This window comes from Macrobrachium nipponense, chromosome 31 (genome assembly GCF_015104395.2).
Source record: "Macrobrachium nipponense isolate FS-2020 chromosome 31, ASM1510439v2, whole genome shotgun sequence".
In the NCBI taxonomy this organism is placed as follows: Eukaryota; Metazoa; Arthropoda; class Malacostraca; order Decapoda; family Palaemonidae; genus Macrobrachium; species Macrobrachium nipponense.
In genome coordinates, this window is record NC_061093.1 from 11,729,225 (window position 1) to 11,751,099 (window position 21,875).

The window sequence follows — 21,875 nt, forward strand, 5'->3', positions numbered from 1 at the left end:
ATGCCAATACAGGCGAAAAACGCCAGAGGCGGACAGTTCCAAGGAACTCTTGTCATGGCCGGGATACTGAGAAGGAGCGGGCCTCCAACCTGGCGCAAATGCGCCAGAGGCGAACAAATCGGACAGATATGAGAGTGTCCGATGTGGACATCGCCAGACAGCCTAGAGACTCTTCCAAGCTCGAAGCTCCAGCAAGTGTGGAGGAGCCAAGCCAGGCGCGAGGCGCCAGCCAGGCTTCTGGGAGCCAGCCAGGCTCTAGGAGCCAGCCAGGCTCTAGAGCCAGCCAGGCTCTAGGAGCCAGCCAGGCTCTAGGAGCCAGCCAGGCTCTAGGAGCCAGCCAGGCTCTTAGAAGCCAGCCAGGCTCTAGAAGCCAGCTAGGCGCCATATCCAGGTGCCAGGCTCCTTCAAGGCTAGGCTCCAGTCAGGATTGAGGATACATCCAGGCGCAAGGCTCCTTCCAGTAAAGAGAAACCTAAAGCTCTGTCATGTAAGAGGGCTAGTCCCCAATTGATATGATACAGGTAAGGCTCTGCATGTAAGTGGGTCAGTCCCCCCACCCCATTGGCACGATCCGAGAAGGCTCTGTCGTGTAAGCGGGTTAGCCCCCATTGACATGATCCAGAAGGGTTTTGTCAGTCATAGGTCCCTACCTCGCTGAAACTCTTGAGGCATGCAGACTCATAGACAGTAATCATGAAGTCTTCTGCCAAGCTCCAGGTGCAAAGCGCCAGCCAGACGCAAGCTCCAGCCAGGCGCGAGGCGCTAGCCAGGAGGGAGGAGCCAATCAGGCGCCAGCCAGGCGCGAGGCGCCAGCCAGGCGCGAGGCGCCAGCCAGGCGCAAGGCTCCAGCCAGGCTCTAGGCGCCATTCAGGCGCAAGGCTCCAGCCAGGCGCGAGGCGCTAGCCAGGCTCCAGGCTTCACCCAGAAGAGATCTATATCAAAGAATGCCCTGGCCTTCTTTGAGACAATGTGATCTCCTAAGCACTTGACAAGTGCATTGATGATTCCTTCAAACAGCTGAGAATTAAAAGCGCATGGAGTGCGAGCTTTTCTGTATTCTTGTTCTTAATCCTTAACAATATGTCATAAGGACATATTAGCTGTCACATAACGGAGATGCAACTCTGTGTTGACTTCCCATATACGAAGGATGTCAAGATAACCTACGAGAGATCCTTCTCTCTTGGTTGATACGTGTCTGCGGATACATTGCTGGGATAGGGAGCCGAGCTACTGATCCTTAACTAGTGAGTTAAATTTTAGTTACGTCGTGTTTTTTCTTTGGGTTGTTTGAAAGGAGTTTGGGGATAACTCTTTTCAACTTAAGCACTAACCTCGTGTTAGGATCAGGTGATCGGGATCGGTATTGTGCTCCTTCAATTATGCCACTAGCATAGGCATATTGTCATGTAAGAGGCTCTGTCGAGTAAATGGATAAGACCCCATCGACAGACCCACAAGAACTCTTAGCCATAGGTCACATCCTCGCTGAGGCTCTTGAGGCGAAGCAGATTCCTAGGCATTAGCCATGGAATCTTCCGCCTGAACAGGTAGGAACCAAGGTTTTATTTATTTATTACCTACAACGTATGTTGTTTACCTGTCTATTCAGTAAATAGTTGTCTCTTACCCACCACCAAGGGTGTCAATCAGCTAAGTATATATCTGCCGGGGAAGTTGCATGTACAAAAATGATATTGTTAGAATACAATAAAGTTTTGTACTACTTACCCGGCAGATATATACGATGAATGGCCCACCCACCCCAGCCTCCCCTCAGGAGACAGGTGGAAGAGAAAATCTGGTTCTAGAACGGAACGGTTCCTATTCCTGCCACCCAGCGGCAGGGGGGTAGATCACCTGACCTACCTGCAGCGTGTGCCGCGAAATTCGAATTTCTGTCGGACGTCAGAGACATAAGCTAAGTATATATCTGCCGGGTAAGTATGTACAAAACTTTATTGTATTCTAACAATATCATTTTTGTTGTTGTCTGTACCCTTGTATTTACCTAATAATGATGGGTGTGAGGTACCTAGTGGGAAATTTTTTTTGATAGGTGGAAACTGTGATTGAGGCGTTAAACCAAGATGAATGGTAAGAGATGCTAAAGAGCACAAGAGAAGCACGTAAAAATACATGGTTCATGCATGGAATATGTGCTTAGCTAAGAATCATGCAGGAAACTTGTATATGGAAGGAAATGCTTCGTCTAAATTTAAACTAATATATATTACTACTCAGTAAAGGAATTGGGGAATCTTTTACGGCTGGAACCCTTTAACCTCTTCTTATAACTGACAGTGGCATTTACAAGATTATGGCTTAACCTTTCCAAACCTAGGATGCTTGACCCCTAACTTTCTTCTTATAATGGACAGTGGCATTTACAAGATTATGGCTTAACCTTTCCAAACCTAGGATGCTTGACCCCTAACTTTAGCCAAAAACTGATTGCTTAGTAACCTTAACTAACCTAACCATGGATAGTGTGTCCTACATCTTCGGGGGAGGGGGTGGGGGACTGCTTTCCATTTGTTTATAGCTTGAAATACCCAAAGTTTGGCAGATGGAAGGCTGGGGTTCTTTCTTCCATATGCAGTTCATCAGTAGGAGGAGGGGGTGTTACCTTTTAAATAGGCCATTTGAGTGTGGACATAGTTAGAAACTTTAACTGTGAATATAAAATATATTGTATGATGTTTTTAGCATTATTTCAATTAATTGAAATTCATTTTCCTTGGAAATGCTTGGTTAACCCATTACACAACTTCATAAATCTAACAATGATTGTGGATCACAAATACAAGAGCTAGCAAAATACCGGGATGTATCCCAACCTAACCTAATCATATCCAGCCTGATTGGGAACAGTCACACCTTACCTGACCTATCTATCTAGCTAATGAAGTGCCGTGTCTTGGATGCTGGCTGTCATTTGTCTCCACCTCTCTTGATCTCTAGCCGCTTGTATAAGTTGACTTACAGTGTAATCTCCATCCAAGTCTCCCACCAAGCTGTTCAAGTACTATTTTACTCTGTCTACCTCTCGCTCTCCTCCTCTCTATCCTTCCAGGAAGGCACAAATGCGCTATCTTCTCACTTCTTATTATATGTCCAACAAAATTAATTTTTATCTTCCTTATTTCTCCTACAAGGGCACTCTGTGTTCCAGTTCTTGCTAACACCTCATTTGTCACACTATCTGCCCATGATATTCTCAGCATTCTTCTATAAAACCACATATCCACTCCATTCAACTTGGCTTTCAATTCCCTGGTAATTGTCCAGCTCTCTGATCCATACATGAGAGTGGACCACACATATGTTTTCAGAGCTCTTGTTCTTGTTTGAGTTAATTCTGTTATTTGCTAAAAGGTTTTTCATATTCTTAAAAGAGATTTTAGCTATCAGAATCCTCCTCACAATATCTTGTTTTGCTCTCTCTTCTTGTGTTCGTAGACTGCCCAGGTAAACAAAACTGTAGCTTGTTTTATACTTATGTTGTTTATCATTATATTACAGTTTGGTGGATTTTGACTGTGATGCAACTACAACTTGGGTTTTTTTACATTAATTTTCAGTCCCATTTTTTCACTCTCCCTGTTAATTGTCTACTAATGATTGCAGTTATTCAGTTGTGTCCTCAATGATTACTGTATCATCTGCACATCTGATGTTATTAATATTTACTCCGATCTTAATCCCTTCCATATCCTCTATTCTTCTCCATATATTGCGAACAGATCTGGTGATAATACACATCCCTGGCAAACTCTCTTTTATTTCCACCCATTCTGATAAGTAGTTGTCAATTCTGACTGCTGCCATTTGACTCCAGTATCGGTTGGTAATGAGTCGGATGTCCATGCCATCTACGTTTATTCTTTGTAGTATTTCTACCAACTCTGTGTGCCTCACTCTATCAAATGCTTTTTTATAATTTGTAAAACACATATTTACATCTTTCTGAGCTTCTATTGCTCTTTCTGTTAACATTCGCATGATGAAAATTGTGTTTCTTGTTCCTTTTCCCTTTACAAATACATATTGTTCCTCTGCAGTTTCTGGCTTTAGTTTTCTTGTTATTTCTGTTTGAAAATAATTGTTTAGAATTATTTTTGTTTTCTGGCTCATTAACTGATGGTCCTATATAGATTGCATTTGACTACATCAGGTTTCTTATTACCTGACCTAGGGACTCCATAAATCATAAAATAAAGCACAGGTATTTCAGGTTCCGCCTTTCTAGGAAAATCATTAGTAAAGTACCTAGTACCAACATTACTGAATAGTAATAGTAATTGAAAAACCATTGCTGAATAGTAATTGTATAACTGAAAATAATAAATAACAGAACTTAGGGTAAGTTCAACAATTTCTGATGCATTGTCATTAAGGTCAGCACATATATAGTGTATCCAGCAATGGAGTCTTCCAGAAAAGAACATCAGGTCATTGGTAAGAAGCTAGCAAAGGCTTTTGGCCATAAATAAGGTAGCTGAAGGAAGCTGAACTTTTTTAAACTTTGGTAAACAGATGTAAAAGTAGAGGATAAGAGTAGAAATTTAAAAGGGAATTTTAAACCACTTGGCATCAAAGAGGAGAGATTCAAGGTCCATGAACACATCCTTAGAAATGAAATTAAGGTTGTTCTGAGTCACTGGATGGCAATGATATCATTAGATTACTTGATATTCATCAGAGGGAAGAACAAGGGGTCAGAAGTGGATGGAAAAAGTAGGTGTTCTGCAGTAGGCTAAGGTGTCCCAGGTACCACAAAGATAATGTTGAGTTCACCTTGTTACCACTAGTAGAGTTGAAGGTAAGCGGTTGGATTCCTTTTCATAATAAATGAAAGAAGACAAATATGATGAGAGTGAAAAGTGTTACATTTTAAATTCTTTTGTATGTAGGGACAGAAGAAAATGTAGAAAATGTGATTTTATACATGCGACTTACCAGGCAGATATATACTTAGCTATAGACTCCGTCGTCCCGACAGAATTCAAAACTCGCGGCACACGCTACCGGTAGGTCAGGTGATCTACCATTCCCAGCCGCTGGGCGGGTGGCGGAATCCCAACCAATTCCCGTTTTCTGAGCCAGATTTTCTCTGTCGCTGAGGCCGGCAACAACTGTTGTTTGGTCTTCCTCCGATTGGAATTGTGCTCATTTGCCGAGAATTGGTTGGACTCATTTGGTGAAGTACTCTTGTTTATTCTCGGGATTGGGCATACGCTTATTTTGACTGGATTAGGACTTGGATTTGGTTTTTCTATTAAGATGGCTGAAGTTAAAGAACAACCTAAGTTTAGGGTTTGTGCAAGGGAAGAATGCAGAACTAGGTTGTTTAAGCAGAGGTAGATCCTCATACGCTTTGTAGTAAATGTAGAGGGTCTGAATGTGCATTTGATAGAACTTGTGCTGAATGTGAAGGGCTTTCGGAGCAAGGATGGAAGGATTTAGCTTCTTATATTAAGAAAAGAGAGAAGGATAGAGCTAGGAAAGCGTCAGCTAGAAGCTCGAGTAGATCTTGTTCTTTTGAGCCTGAATCAGAAATTAACAAACTAGATGATGTTTCTCCCATAACCTCAGCCCCTTCTCCCTGTGTTGAATCTAAGGATTCATTTTCAGAAATGGAAAAAATGAGATCCTCAATCAGGGAGCTTCAGGAGCAGCTTAAAGCTATGGAAAACACAAGGTAAGAGTGTCAGTGAATACAGTGACCCCAGTGCAGTGGAGGGGGCGTCTGATCGGCTCCGCATTGCTCCTAGGCCTAGACCGCTTCCAAACTCCCAGGACCAGGGGAGGAGGAATGTCAAAAGCCGCAGGGAGGATGTGGAGCTCCCCCAACGATCAGGCGTCCCTTCGGCAGAACCCTGAAGTAACGACCCAGGCTGCCTTGGATAGCCGTAGAAAAGGCCTCCTTGGAAGAGTGTTTTTCTGCGTCGGACTCCTCCTCGTCCAGGCGTGGATGGAGCTCTGCTTCGAAGTCTCGTCCTCTGAAGAGATCGTGGGTAGCGCCGAAAGGAGACGCTTTTGATTCAAGCCCAGAGCGATTTCCAGAGGATTTCCATTCGACTAGTAAGAGGGCGAGAAGACCGTCTCCAGCGCCTCAAGATCGACAAAGCTTTTCCTTGCTTAATCTACAGGAGCAAATATCCTCCTTGGTAGGCGCTCTACATAAGGATTCGTTCTCGAAGGAAAGACTCCTCCCTTCCAGTGAAGAGATCAAAATTTTCTTCTCCCTGGTAGGAGAGAAGTTTCTCACTCTAGCAGGCGCTCGTCACCGGAGAGACTCTCGTTCGTGCCCTCCCTAAAAAAAAAAACGATCCTCTACCTATCTATTTAGGAAGAAAGTTCCCAGCGGTAGCCGCTCGCAGAGCAAGCGGTCAGCTACGTCTCTTAGGAGAAGTCAGGAGTCGGACTCCTCTTCTGAGGATCAGGATAGGCGTCAAGAGCCTAAGAAGCAGGAGCTTGTTAGAAAACATAGAGTTGACAGAGCCTAGTAGGCGCCAAGAATATCACAGGCGTATAGAGCCTAACAGACGCCAGGAGTTCTTGTGAGAGGCGTCAAGAGCCTACAAGGAGTCACGACAAGCACCGGAGTCAAGCGGCGCCAGGAATCAAGCAGGCTTCAGGAGTCGAGCAGGCGTCAGGAGTCGGGTAGGCGCCAGGAGTCTAACAGAACGCCTGGAGTCTAGCAGGCGTCAGAGTCGAGTAGGCGCCAGGTGGCTCCTTGTACGAGCTTAGGTCAGAGTAAGACCCCTTCGCACTTTATGAGTTCTTCGGAGAGTAGGAGCCCTTCACCTGGTAGGAAACAGGTTGCCTGAGAGAAGATCTCGTGCGTTTAGACTCTATTGCGCCTTGTAGTAGCAAGGATTTGTCACACGGACGACGTTCTTCTTCGTTTGACAGAAGTCCCTCGACAACTAAGAACCGCTCTTCTCCAAAAGGATCCCCGACAGCCGGAGACTTAGAAGAAGTCTCGGATGAAGAATTACCTGTGGATGTAGTAGTCTCTGATTATAAGAGATTGTCCTTGTTGTTGTTGCAGGAGTTCGGAGATAAGCTTCAACCAGCGGATCCGCCCTCTCCAGGATCTTTGCTATCGAGCACGAAGTCTCCAAAAGCATCCTCATTTGTAAAAATGCGTCCAGCCCTTAGTATGGAAAAAAGCGTTCAAGGATTTGGAGAATGGCTTAAGAATAAAAGAGAGGCGGGCAAGACTGTTTTTTCATGCCCTCCTTCAAAGTTGACGGGTAAACCTGGAAGATGTACGATACCCAGGAACCTATGGGCTTAGGACTGCCTTCATCGGCAGACGCAGATTACGCTTCCTTAGTAGATTCTTCAAGGAGGCGCGCTCTACTATCAGCAAAAGCTACTTGGGGGATGTGTGAACTGGACCATCTACTAAATTAGGCTCTTTAGACGCTCGAAGTATTCAATTTTATGGACTGGGCTTTGGGAGCCCTTGCGAAGAGAGCCCAAGATCCCGAATTTGTGTCCACGATGGAAGAATTATCGAGTGTGTTTATCGTGTCTGGAACAGCGCGGGTGATGGACGGTTGGTGAAGTGGCTGCTCTTTTTGGATCGGGAGTTTTGAAAAGAGAGCAGTGTTATGGCTCTTTCCTGTCCCAAGTCAGTATCTCCTCACAGAGGTCGGCCTTGCTATATTCGCCACTTTCGAACCACCTTTTCCCACAGGACACGGTGAGGGATGTAGCAAAATCATTAGCTGGAAAAGCCACACAGGATTTACTGACACAGTCAGCAAAGAGGTTCAAGCCTGCGGTCCTTTTCAAAAGAAGGATAAAGCACCTCTTCAGCAGCCCTTTCGAGGAGCCTCTTCCTCCTCAAGAACCCCTTTTAGAGGTAGAAGACCGGATAACAGAGGAAGACCTTCCAGGAGACCTGCAGGGAAGGCAAAATGAAGAAGAAGTCCTCCAGATAGCGGTAGGCGCCAGACTGTCGAACTTTGCCAGAGTCTGGGCGAATGAGAGGGGCGCGACAAAGTGACCCTCTCGATCCTCGAGAGAGGATACCTCATCCCTTCAGGGAATATCCTCCCTTAACAAGAACTCCAAGGGAGTTAACAGCGAGATACAACGATCCTGTCAAGAGTCAAGCTCTCCTGCAAGCAGTAGAACTTATGTTGCAGAAAAGGGGCAATAGAACCGGTTCAAGATCTCCATTCACCAGGTTTCTACAACCGTTCTATTCCTGGTACCAAAAGCCTCGGGCGGGTGGAGGCCGGTTTTGGACGTAAGTGCGCTGAACGTCTTTGTGATCAAGAAGAAGTTCTCGATGGAGACCTCTTCCTCTGTACTTAATGCTCTTCGTCCAGGGGACTGGATGGTATCCCTGGACCTTCAAGATGCATATTTCCATGTGCCAATTCATCCGGCATCAAGGAAATACCTAAGATTCATGTCACAGGGAAGAGTGTTTCAATTTCGAGCGCTTTGCTTCGGACTTTCGACGGCCCCGCAAGTCTTCACGGGGTATCCTAGGAATGTGGCGCATTGGCTCATTTAGAGGGGATCAGAATCTCGATGTATTTGGACGACTGGCTAATACGAGCAAAGTCGAAGCAAACAGTGTCTGGAGGACCTTTTCGGTAACATTAAAGATGACGCAGTCATTGGGACTCCTAGTCAACCTCGAGAAGTCCCAGCTGGATCCCCAGCAGAACATAGTTTATCTGGGGATTCGGATGGATTCTCGGGGTTTCTAGCGTCTCCGTCAACAGAGAGAATAGAGCGCTGCCTTACAAAGGTGTCAGGATTTCTAGGGAAAAGAGCATTGTTCCGCGAGGGAGTGGATGAGTTTGCTGGGAACCATTTCCTCGTTGGAGCAGTTCGTTTCCCTAGGGAGACTGCACCTAAGACCCCTTCAGTATTATCTGAAGGAGAACTGGGATCAAAGTTCCCAGGACCTCGAAGAGTCATTCAGGATAACGGACAAGGTCAAACAAGATCTTCGGTGGTGGTTAGACCCGAAGAAACTCGGTCAAGGAATATCTTTGCACATAAAGAGCCCTACTCCGAGCGTTGTTTGCAGACGCATCGGACGTAGGGTGGGGAGCCAACGTTGGATTCGCAAGAAGTGTCGGGAACCTGGGAAGGAGCTCAGGTGTCCTGGCACATAAACAAGGAACTGAAAGCCATTCACCTAGCTCTCTTGCACTTTCAAGAACAGATATTAGGATCGATCATTCAGGTCAATTCAGACAACACGACAGCCCTAGCATATATCAGGAAGCAAGGGGGGAACTCATTCATTCTCCCTTTACGAGACAGCGAGGGAGTTGTTGCTTTGGGCGCAAGAGAAGCAGATCTCTCTTCTAACGAGATTTATTCAGGGAGAGAGAAATGTTCGAGCGGATCTGCTAAGCAGAAGAGACCAAGTGCTCCCCACTGAATGGACTCTCCCCCTCAAGTGTGCGATCAGTTATGGGGGTTATGGGGAAGGCCGAACGTAGACTTGTTCGCAACCAACTGGAACAAGAGGTTGGAGAATTATTGCTCCCCCATCGCGGATCCAAGAGCAATAGCGATAGACGGTCTCCTCATGGATTGGAAGGGAATAGACGGGTACGCTTTTTCCCCCCTTCAAACTGGTAGGGGAAGTAATAAGAAAGTTTGCCTCCTCAGAGGGAACGAAATTAACTTTGATCGCTCCCTTTGGCCAGCCCTAGATTGGGTGACAGAGTTGCTGGAGTAGATAGTGGATCTTCCCAGATCGCTCCCACTAAGGAGCGATCTTCTCAAACAACCCCACTTCGACAGGTATCACAAAAACCTCCCCGCTCTAAGTCTGACTGCCTTCAGACTATCGAAGGACTCGTTAGAGCGAGGGGGTTTTCTCGCGAAGCTTCAAAAGCAATCGCAAGAGCCAGGAGACCATCCACATTACGGGTGTACCAGTCGAAGTGGAAAGTGTTTAGAAGATGGTGCAGGACGCATGAGCTATCCTCTTCCAGTACCTCTATAACCGACATTGCAAAATTTTCTTCTTTACCTTAGAAGAAAGTGTGCCTAGCGGTATCTACGATCAAGGGGTATAGAAGTATGCTGGCTCGGTGAGTTTTAGGCATAGGGGTCTGGAGGTGTCGGACAAATAAGGATCTACATGACCTATTAGGTCTTTCGAGACTCAAAAAGTCAGAATAATAAAAATCCCAGTTGGAACGTTTGGATATAGTGCTGCATTATTTGATGTCTGAAAGATTCGTACCTTCCAATAATTCTTCTTTTAGGGATTTGACGAGGAAATCTCTATTCCTGTTCGCCTTAGCCACGGCAAAATTCGGGTGAGTGAACTTCAAGCGTTAGAGGGCAGAGTGGGTTTAAGAAGGAGGCTGCAATTTGCTCTTTTAAGCCTCTCTTCTTAGCCAAGAACGAAAACCCATCAAAACCGTGGCCTAGAAGCTTCGAAGTGAAGGCATCTCTTCTCTTACGGGGGAAGAAAAGGAGAAGACCCTTTGTTGCCAGTAAGAGCGCTAAAAATTTTATTTACAAAGAAAGTCTCTTTTGGGAGGTACGCGGAGAAAGTCTTTGGTGTTCGTCAAGGATCCTACAAGGCCAATATCAAAAACGCCCTTACGTTTTTCATTAAAGACGTTATTAAGGAAGCGCATCTTAAAGTGGTGAAGAACAATTTAAACTCCTCAGGGTAAAAGCACACGAAGTGAGGGCCATAGCAACTCAATGGCTTTTCATAAAACGTGGTCCCTTCAAAATCTAATGGAATCCACGTATTGGAAGTGTAACTCAGTGTTCGCCTCTCACTATCTAAAGGATGTGAGAGTTACTTATGAGAAGTGCTTTTCACTGGGAGCATATGTGTCCGCGGATTTAGTGCTGGGAGAGGAGCTGAGGTTAATCCTAATTAGTTAGGTTATGTAATTTTAACATTAGGGTGTTTGGTTTTTATGGTTGAACTGAAAGAGGGTATAGGAAGAACCCTTTTCAGTTCTTAGATTTAACATGGTTAGGAAGGTCAGGTGGTCGGGATTAACTTTTGGTCTCCTCGTTGTGCATTATGTAAAGCCTAAAGCTCTGTCATGTAAGAGGGCTAGCCCCCATTGATAAGATACAGGTCAGGCTCTGCCATGTAAGCGGGTAAGCCCCATTGGTACGATCCATGCAGGTTCTGTCGCGTAAGCGGGCTAGCCCCCATTGACATGATCCAGAAGGGCTGTTCGGTCATAGGTGGTTTACCTCACTGAAGCTCTTGAGGCAGGCAGACTAAATGACAGTAATCATGAAGTCTTCAGCCCAAACAGGTAAGAACCAAGGATTGATATCCTACAACAATTGTTGTTTCCCGTTATTAGAATTTTGTTTATATATATAGCTGTCTCTCGCCCTCCACCAAGGGTGTCAATCAGCTAAGTATATATCTGCCTGGTAAGTCGCATGTATAAAAATGATATTGTTAAGATACAATAAAGTTTTATACATACTTACCTGGCAGATATATACGATTAAGGGCCCACCCAGCCTCCTCAGGGAGACAGGTGTAAGAGAAAATCTGGCTCAGAAAACGGGAATGGTTGGGATTCCGCCACCCAGCGGCGGGAATGGTAGATCACCTGACCTACCGGTAGCGTGTGCCGCGAGTTTTGAATTCTGTCGGGACGACGGAGTCTATAGCTAAGTATATATCTGCCAGGTAAGTATGTATAAAACTTTATTGTATCTTAACAATATCATCTTTCTATCCAGTGTAGATGTAGGCATATGTATATATTATATAGCAAGGGTTTTACATAGGTTTCTAACATCAGACTACACTGACCAATAGTAGAAGGGTCTTACAACTCAATTGGCACTTTTCATAAAAGGTAATTGGTTATTTCGTTAGTAATAGAAAAAATATCTAGTTATGGTTGAAAAATTTATCTGCAACATACATATTGGTCTTGCAGAAGAATTTCTTCCTTGCTGTGTGTTGTGACACCTTATTGTCTCTTGGCTGTTTAAAGTTTTTCAGAGTATCAGCTAACTTATGCTGCTTAATATCTTGGCCTTGTAGCATATGTAATTTATAGGTACGATATGGTAATGATGTTTGGCACACTAAGTCCCTGCATTTTGTATTTTACTTCTGTGAATTGTGATGTTATAGTATTAAGAAGGCAACCATCTGCTGTGTTGCAGACATGTTGCAGGGTGATATGTATTTCCTTTACCAGTATGTAATCATGCTATGCAGATGGTCTTTATCTTGAAACAAAATAGTAGTGAGAGGGCTAAAAAAGTAATCAAATTAGTGATCATAAATCAAAATGAGATTAAAGGAACTAAAATCTTGAACTTCAGTTACATAAACTTTGCATCTGAAGAACTTGAGGCTTTGTTAAATCTCTTACATGGATTTTTGCACTCTTAAGATCTGCAAGCAAAATTCTTGTAAAGAAGCTTATATTGAGCCCTCTTAGGTCACTAATGCATTGTGAAATAGTGAAAGCTTTCCGAAGGGGAGAAAGAGGTTCTTTCTACATAGGCTGAATCCATTATACTCACATTAGTACTTGGTCAAATAAGTGATTTAACTTGGCTTCAACGTAGACCAGCTCATGAGGCATTAATTGATGAAATGGATTTGTATGGATTAAGTATAAGATTGAATACATTTGAGTGTTATGTACTACTGTGTACCTTTAGTATTGTATTAATAATATGGTACAGTTCTCTCTCTCTCTCTCTCTCTTTCTCTCTCTCTCTCTCATCTCATTTTCTTTTGCTCCTTTGTTTTCCACCCCAACAGGAATTGTAGAAGTTAAGACATATGGATTTTGATACCACCTTCACAATGGGATCGTCATACTTGTATCTCCTGCCCCTTTCCGTCTTTGTCCTCTTCCCATCCACATTTATAATCACGTAAGTTAGCCTTACACATCCCTGTATTTTCCTGTGCAGTAAATCAGCTAGTACTATACGTAGTTGTGTGTCAATTAGCTGTCCTCCCGTTTAGTAATTTACTTGTTTACTGAAATTTGTTTTGGGGAGAGAACTGCTATAGCTCTGAGTCTTTTGAATTGTACAATGATTTTTCATGATACAGTATTAAGATTTTGATAAAGGCATTAGACCATTAATACTGAAATTTTTATGAAATAGATTTTGGCTTTCAAAAGTAGGTAAATATTGTAAAATATATAATTCATTTTACACGGTGGAAAAAAATCTGCTGAAAGGGTAAAACCATTAGTGACAGAAAAGATCAGTTGAATATTGTACTTCCTTAAATAAGCAGATACGTATAAGAATTCCAAAAAAGGGATTTTGACGAAGGAAAAATCTATTTCTGGGTGATTGGCTCGTGTCGCCCTATGAAAGTATCCTTAATATCATTCTTTCTAGGTAAAATTAGCCTAAAATTACCAGAGAAAAACAAAATTAAGAAAATGTCAGTAAAACTGACTCGCTCACTCTTAAAAAGAAGTGTCGGTATGATATAGGGGCGAGTGTGGAACACTACCACGAGACAAACACCAATTAGAACTTCCCTATCAGAATCCCCCCAAGAGAGAGCTGATACCAACGGGCGATGCAGCCTCTACTACTACTACTAGAGGACGCCACGGACAGCAGCGCCCCTAGCGGTCATCCTTAAATAAACATAAATACATCTTGTCCTGCAAGGGGGGGAAAACAAACCATAAAAAGGGGATGGGTTTCATAGGGCGACACGAGCCAATCACCCAGAAATAGATTTTCCTTCGTCAAAATCCCTTTTCTGGCTCAGCTCGTGTCGGCCTATGAAAGAGTACAGAGAAACAGACAAGATGGAAAAGGAAATAATGAAAAACAGTTTAAAATGATGGATATAATATAAGTAAATCAAATACAGCATACAAATTAAGCACTTAAACTAACTTATTACAATAATAAATAACAGAATGTTAGTAAACTTAAAGTACTTAAATGGTAGATAATTAAAAATTACAGATATGCATGTAAAATAAGGAAAACTTGGGATTTACTTAAGTAGAATATGATTACAAATATATACATACATGTGTCCTACCCTAGCATAAAAAAGGGATTTTGACGAAGGAAAAATCTATTTCTGGGTGATTGGCTCGTGTCGCCCTATGAAAGTAATCCTTAACATCATTCTTTCTAGGTAAAATTATCCTAAAATTACCAGAGAAAAACAAAACAAAATTAAGAAATGTCAGTAAAACTGACTCGCTCACTCTTAAAAAGAAGTGTCGGTATAAAATAGGGGCGAGTGTGGAACACTACCACGAGACAAACACCAATTAGAACTTCCCTCTCAGAATCCCCCCAAGAGAGAGCCGATACCAACGGGCGATGCAGCCTCTACTACTACTACTAGAGGACGCCACGGACAGCAGCGCCCCTAGCGGACATCCTTAAATAAAACATAAATACATCTTGTCCTGCAAGGGGGGGAAAACAAACCATAAGAAAAGGGGATGGGTTTCATAGGGCGACACGAGCCAATCACCCAGAAATAGATTTTTCCTTCGTCAAAATCCCTTTTCTGGGCTCAGCTCGTGTCGGCCTATGAAAGAGTACCAGAGAAACAGACAAGATGGAAAAGGAAATAATGAAAAACAGATTAAAATGATGGATATAATATAAGTAAATCAGATACAGCATACAAATAAGTACTTAAAACTAACTTATTACAAAATCAATAACAGAATTTTAGTAAACTTAAAGTACTTAAATGGTAGATAATAAAATTATATATGCATGTAAAACAAGGAAACTTTGGATTTACTTAATTAGAATATATAAATACAAATATATACATATATGTGTCCTACCCTAGCATAAAAATAAGGGTAGGAACACTCAAGTCCATCATTAATACAATTAATACAATTGCTTCAAATATATACAAACACATTGTCAGTGAAAGTTATCACAAACCCAATGGAGAATTATACAAACATATTGTGGCCTACCCTAGCATAAAAATAAGGGTAGGAACACTGAAGTACATATCAGTACAAGGGTGGTTGTCCCTAGCAAAAAAAAAAATAAGGGACAAACCACTATAAGACACAACGGCTAAGGCTATGATGTTGAGTAGCCTGACGATAGGTTGAGGCATGTTGGTTGAAGTAGGTAGAAAGGAGACCTGGATCAATACTACAACTACTGAGCAGTATCAGGGGAAACTATGTTTCCCGCTGCTACTGCTGAAAACTTTAAAGATTCCAAGGACTTTAAATAATGCCGTTTAAAGACTGTCGGGGATTCCATCCATATACTTTCTAAGATCCTCAAGTTTCATATGTTGGAAATAATTAATTGAGGTGGCTACTCCCCTGATATCATGTGCTTTTTGGGAATGACTCAGGGTTGGCTTGTTTAATGAAGTAAAAGGATTTGCTGTCTAATGCCTTTAACTGATAAAGTACCACCTTTTCTCTCATGAAGAGAGCACCCGAGGATCTAGAAGCAGTGCGAGATAGAAAGGCTCTAAGAGTTGATACTGGGCAGAGAGAAGGATCCTGTGGAAGTGGGATAACCTTCCAAGGAGCCCACCTTGCAAGAGGATCTTCATTTTTGGCTAAAAAGCTACGATCCGGAGCAAGTAGAACTTCTCCTGATGGGAGGAATTCCACATGACCCGCATCCCTGGATAGAGCCGACAGTTCTGAAATTCTAGCTCCTGAGGCTAGGCTTAATAGGAATAGCGTCTTCCTCAGGAGCATTATGAATGTACAAGTTGAATTGTCAGTATCTGAGGCTAGTTTGAGGACATCATTTAAGAACCATGAAACTGTAGTAGGCCTCTGAGAAGGTCTAAGTCTAGCACAGGCTTTAGGGATAGATGTGAAATAAGATTCAGTCAAATCTATCTGAAAACCTACTGAAAGATTTTCTCAAAGCCGACTTATGAGTGGTAATCGTGCTAGCTGCTAACCCTTTTTCAAATAAGGATCTGAAAAAGGATATAGCCAAATTAACTGTCATGGTTGTAGTGTTCGATTCTCTCAAGAAAGATGCTAATTTTTTAACAGCTGAGTCATATTGTCTAATGGTTGACTCTCTCTTATCTGATTCTAGGAAGAGAATATTCTGTGGTATCAATGTCAGCATCTTTATTAGCCGCAAACTTCATGAAGTCCATAAAGTTATGGTCTGGAGAGTTCCTGAGGAAGCGAACACAGTCCCTCATTTGTACTGATTGTGATAGTTTGGGATTGGGATCCGTTGAGGTCGGAGACCCAATTCCAAAAGAAGAGGATACCAGTTGCTCTTGGGCCAGTCCGGTGCAATCAGAGCTACTATCCCTTTGAAAGACCTTAGTTTGTCTAGGACTTTCAAGAGAAGATTCACTGGAGGAAAAACATAAATTCTCCTCCACTGATTCCAATCAACGACAGGGCGTCCGTGGCATAAGCCAGAGGGTCCAGGTTGGGGGCCACATAGCAAGGGGAGCTTGTGGTTCGCTTGTGAGGCGAAGAGATCCACTTGGAGACCTGGGACTCTCTGGCTTACCCACTGGAACGACCCGACGTCCAAAGACCACTCTGATTCCAGAGGAACTGACCGGGACAGAGCGTCTGCTATCACATTTCTTACTCCTGCTAGGTGAGTGGCAGACAGATGCCATTTGTGTTTGCTTGCTAATGCAAAGATGGCTATCATGACATGGTTCCACATGCTTGGATTTGGACCCGGCCTCTGTGTTGATGCAATGAACTACCACTGCACTGTCCAAAACTAGCCTTAGATGAGACTTCTTCGGGGGAAGCAGTCTCTTCAGAGTAAGAAATACTGCCATTGCTTCCAACACGTTTTATGTGGAGCTGGCGAAATTGCACTGACCAAGTCCCCTGAACCTGTTTGAACTGAGAGTATCCCCCCCACCCGGACAGGGATGCATCCGTGTGAATGGTTAACACTGGGAGGGGATATTGAAGGGGTACTTTCTTGGCTAAGTTCTTTACTTTTGACCAAGGCGTAGTTGGTTGCGGAGGATCTGTGGAATTACTGACAACTTGTCTCGATATTTGGAGTTTGCTTTTGACCGCCAAATTCGATTTATATCTTTTAGCCTTGCTTTCAGAAGGATTATCTGTTACTGAAGCAAACTGAAGAGACCCTAGGATTCTTTCCTGGTTTCTTCTTGACGTTTGTTTGCATTTGAGAAATTGTCTGACCGATTTTGCTATTTCCTTCCGTTTGACCACTGGAATTGATAGATTGTGGGAGGACAGATCCCATTGGATTCCTAGCCACTGAAAACGAGATTCCGGAATAAGTCTGGATTTCGTTTTGTTTATCTGGAACCCCAGATGTTCCAGAAAGTGAACTACCTTTTTGGTAGCTTTGAGACATTCCTCGACTGTTGGTGCCAGATCAACCAATCGTCGAGGTATGCCGCTACCATGATTCCCTGACTCTTCAATTGTTGTACAACCACTTCTGCTATCTTTGTGAATACCCTGGGGGGTGGGGGCTACATTCAGACCGAAGGGCATCACTTTGAATGAGAATGTCTGATTTCCTAGCCTGAATCCTAGGAATGGGCGGAAGTGCCTGGCTATAGGGATATGATAGTATGCGTCTGTAAGATCGATGGAGCATGTGACGGCTCCACGCGGCAGTAAGGTCCTTACTTGCGAGAGGGTAAGCATCTTGAACTTGTCGCAGCGAATGAAAGAGTTTAGCTTTGACAAGTCTAAGATTACCCTTCTTTTTGTTGAGCCTTTCTTTGGCGCTCTTTTGAATAAGCGACCTTGAAATTTTAGATGTTTGACTCTCGCAATAGCTCCTTTCTGAAGGAGTTCTTCCGCGTAATCTATCAATTCCTTGGACGGTATCTGATGGAATGATTTGATTGGAGGAGGATCTTGGATCCAGCTCCAGCCTAATCCTTTGGACACTATGCTCTGTGCCCAACTGCTGAACCCCCACCTGTGGGCGGAGAGGAACAGCCTCCCTCCTACCTGGGGAGCCTCATTGCTGATGGGCGGGTTGGCCACCCCGCCCTCCTCTGAACTGCTTACTCCTTGTGCCCCTTCCTGCGCCACGGTGACGAAAGTAACCTCCGCCCTACCCATCGGTTGAGAGTAGCCTTGAGCCTCATAAGCAGGGTTAAAGGCAGGCGAGATAGCGTAGGAAGTCGAAGGTTGTGCTTGCTGGGCACCAGGAGGAAGGTTGGGATTGCTTAGATGTAGCAGGTTGTCCCTGTTGGGTAACTGGGACTGCCTGCACAAACTGCTGCTGATGCTGGAGTTTTTTATATGGCTGGAACCTCTTACCAGCCTTCTTTGGCTTCTTGCCAGCTGTGGGAACGGATTCCTGTTTCCTCTTAGAGGAAATACCCCACCTAGCTCTAAGGCTCTGGTTGTCTAGCAAGCTTCGTGGTGGACTTTCGTTCACTGCGGACTCTGGGAAGAGATCCGCTCCCCACATGCTCGCAGCCAAGAGTCTATTAGGCTCGTGCCTGATAGTGCACTCTTGAAGAACATGCTTTCGACAGTTCCTCCTGGCTTTGGAAGAAGTCAAAGGCGTCTAACAGAACCGTCTGAAATTGCGATTTCGCCAGGATCTTGAACAGCGGTTCGTTAGCGTAAGAAAGAGCAGCCATTTCCGTAACAATGAGAGAGTTAAGGGACCTGCCAAACCTAGTTCGCGCATCGAACTCTGCCTGGATTAGGGAATCCGGCAGCCTTGGTAACTTCTCACCGAACTGGTCCATAGCGCAGTCCGGCTTGAGTTTACCCAGCGTGAAAGTAGCTGGCAGGTTTTCCCATAACTCTCCGAAGGCGGGGAAGAGCGAGAAAGTAGACTCCGACTCTCTCAACTGTGGAACGGGCTCATCCTTGAGGACTGCTGAAGTGCCTTCTCCACCAATTTCGTGGCGAACGGAAGAGAGACCTCCTCTCCGTTGCGAAAATAGTGAAGGGGCTCTTATAGGCCTGGAGTCTAGTATAGTACACTCCCAGTCCTCAAGGCAGTGAACCCATTCCCCGTTGGGCGTGATCTCTACTGTAGAGGACTGACTCCTTCGAGATCTTGTCCTCTCTCGTAAGAGCCGTTGGCGTCAGCCTAGCATACCCATGAAAGGCTGTGACAGACCCGGAGGATAGAACTCGAAGTCCTCAATCCTTCGAGTGCCAAACTCCGGGATCGAAATCATCCCGTCCTTAAAGGGAGCATAGGCCGCTACTCTCCATGGATTGTCCATAGAGAAAGCCGGCAAGGGAGTCGTAAGACGGAAGTTGGAGAATCCCCGTGCTAGAAGCGGGGAGACTGGGGGAGGAGCCTGAGATAGCCCAGCTACCCGATCCTCATTCTCTCTCATCCTATTAGAGAGTTCCTGGACCGTCTGTCCAGTTTGAGACAGACTGCTCGACAATTGCGCGAACATCTGCTCAAAACGTGTTCCCCAAGCTGAAATTTGGGAACCCACCAACGCTCCTACCTGCTCCATCATTCCTGATGAGACAGGAGACGTGGGCGCTGGTGCTTGCCACCCTGCCGGCATAGCCGGAGAGGGGGAGCGGAAGCGGGAGAAGGCAGCGACTCGGAGGTAGCGCGAGCCTTTTCCTTCGAAGCCTTGCTTCTGGAGCTCTTCGACTGGGAAGAGCTCGGCTTAGCCTTCACCGCGTCGGCGTATGAAGTCGATGACTTCCTGGCCGCAGAAGACGAAGACGACTTCTTAGAAGTCGTCTTAGACAAAGTCTTCGGTTCTCTCTTTCCCTTCTCCTTAGGAGGTACAGAGAGAGCGGGAGTGTGGCTAGGGATCTCGGATCCCGGAAAGCCTTGGAAGGAGGCAGAAGAAGAAGGGACAGGAGAAGACCCAGGAGCGCCCAAGGAAAGACCTTGGGCGCCCGACAAACCTACCTCAACCAACAAATCCTCACTTACTACCGCCATCGGCTCGAGATTCAGGTCCAGGGCGGCGACGTCCGGGACTGACTCCTGGGAGGCTACGACCCCCAACGAAGTCTGGAGTTCCTGCTGGATGGCGGCTATCACGGGGGCGGCGGACAAGGGGTCGACGTAGCCCGTCGACTTGCCCGCAGGGAAGATCTGGATGGCCAGCTTTCTATCCAGGATATAGGGCTGGCCCTTGGCGGCGTTTTTTTCCAAAACCGCCCACCCACGCTTTCAGGGTGGCGAGGGCGACTTCCCTCACACCGCTAGCCTGAAAGAAAGGCTGGATTAGCTACCAATTGCGGACAGGGTTAACAAACTTACGAACTAGAAGTTGTTAGTAAATTCATAAGTAACCTCATAATGGACTTACCCCATCCACCAGCTGCGCGACCAGGTCGTAGCATATAGTGCAGGCCTCGGGGTGCCAGACGATGGACTCGTTGTACGAAGTGGCACACGGGGCGTGAGACCTGCACTCGTCATGTCCGCAGGGGTCATACAGCGTCGCATTACAAGCGAGGACCTGGCAGTTGGTAGCCTGTAAGTGGAAACGTACATGAGTACAGAGTAAACACTTACAGCCTAACATATGCTCCGCTGGTGCCGGAGCGATAAAGTTAGATAAAACCAGAGCCCCGCTAAAATACGTGTGGTAACCAGGTTGGAAGATAGGCATGGCTCCGCCAGTGGCGGGGGCACAAGAATCAACCAATAAGGAGTGGTGGTAATGGAAACCACGACGTAAAATGGCGGGGATGGTTGATAAAATGAAAATAATAATACACAATTCATTGTAAAATATCTTATAATAGGGTATATATCCTTAAAGTAGCAAAATAATAACATAAAAGCAACCCCTCTCCACCCGTCTACTAGAAGAGTGCGTAGGTAAGGGTAAGCTCCCTTCCGGTATGCGGGGAGAGATATAAGGATATAGTAGGCAAGCAATCGACCATCCATGCACCCACCCTGCCCGCTAGCGGAGCCAATATACTATAACCAAAGGGGCCCCGGCTGCGACGGAAGGCTCCTTTCGTATCGTAAGGGAGGTGGCTGAGAAAAGAGGGGGGCGGGGGGGGATGGAGGTCCCGGCGAACACGGCGGGAGCGAGGAAAGGGGGGAGGGATGGCCTACTCCTCCCCACCTCACCAACTCCCCGTCTGGAGATCCGGAACCTCATAGTGGTCGCCCTATACCCCCTGCTGGCGGGACCCCCCGGCACCTCCGAGAGTGTGAGAGAAGGCGATGAGGTTGTTATGACAACCAAGGGGTCCCCCAGCTCCTCCCTACATCAGAGAGGGAGGGAAGGGGCAGGGTAAGGTGCTATAGTACACGTGACCGCGAGTGGCCTAGGCCACGAGCAACACAACCGTGGTAGGGCCACGTGAACCAAGCTGTACCAACATGTGGAACAAGCACCTAGGCTAGCCTAACACCCTAAATAAAACCATAATTGAAAAGGGGGAAGAGACACTGTTAGTAAAAGAGAAAGAAGCCCAGGAGGAGGCAGACTGTTCCGAAAAACAGAAGCCTACTCGGAGCCAGCGATAGCCGATGTAGAGCAAGAGCCGGGATGCTGGGCCGAATAAAAATAATAATAGCCCTAAATACCAAGCTAAGAGAATGGTAGGAGGGCTGACTAGCTAAACTCGTGTAAACAATGAATGTGAAAAAAGTAGCCCATAAGCATAAGAAGTCCCAGTATGGAGGACCGGGAATTCTTACGAGGCGGCATGGCCGCCACGAGACAACCGAGGGACCGTATTTGGCCTATAAAAGGGAAAATACTGGTACCCGGAAGATAAAATTACCGTAAAAGGTTACTTATGAGTTACTTAACTTAGCCGTGGCGATAGCAGAGCGTTCCATGGTTCCAAAGTAGTTAATCTCACGAAAAAACAAGAGCACAAGAAAATGGCGACTAGTCGCTGATGCTAAAATTTAAGGATGTCCGCTAGGGGCGCTGCTGTCCG

The 21,875-nt window shown here is 45.2% G+C and overlaps 1 protein-coding gene across 1 annotated transcript in view; it reads left to right on the forward strand.

The window, feature by feature from the left end:
- Positions 1–2,057: 2,057 nt before the first annotated feature.
- The window catches only part of LOC135206761 (DNA damage-regulated autophagy modulator protein 2-like), a 51,075-nt gene continuing 31,257 nt past the window's right edge, over positions 2,058–21,875 (forward strand). The window contains exons 1-2 of the mRNA XM_064238257.1: positions 2,058–2,097; positions 12,785–12,900. Coding sequence (XP_064094327.1) covers positions 12,806–12,900 — 95 coding nt within the window. The 5' untranslated portion in view covers positions 2,058–2,097; positions 12,785–12,805. The remainder of the gene's footprint in view (positions 2,098–12,784; positions 12,901–21,875) is intronic.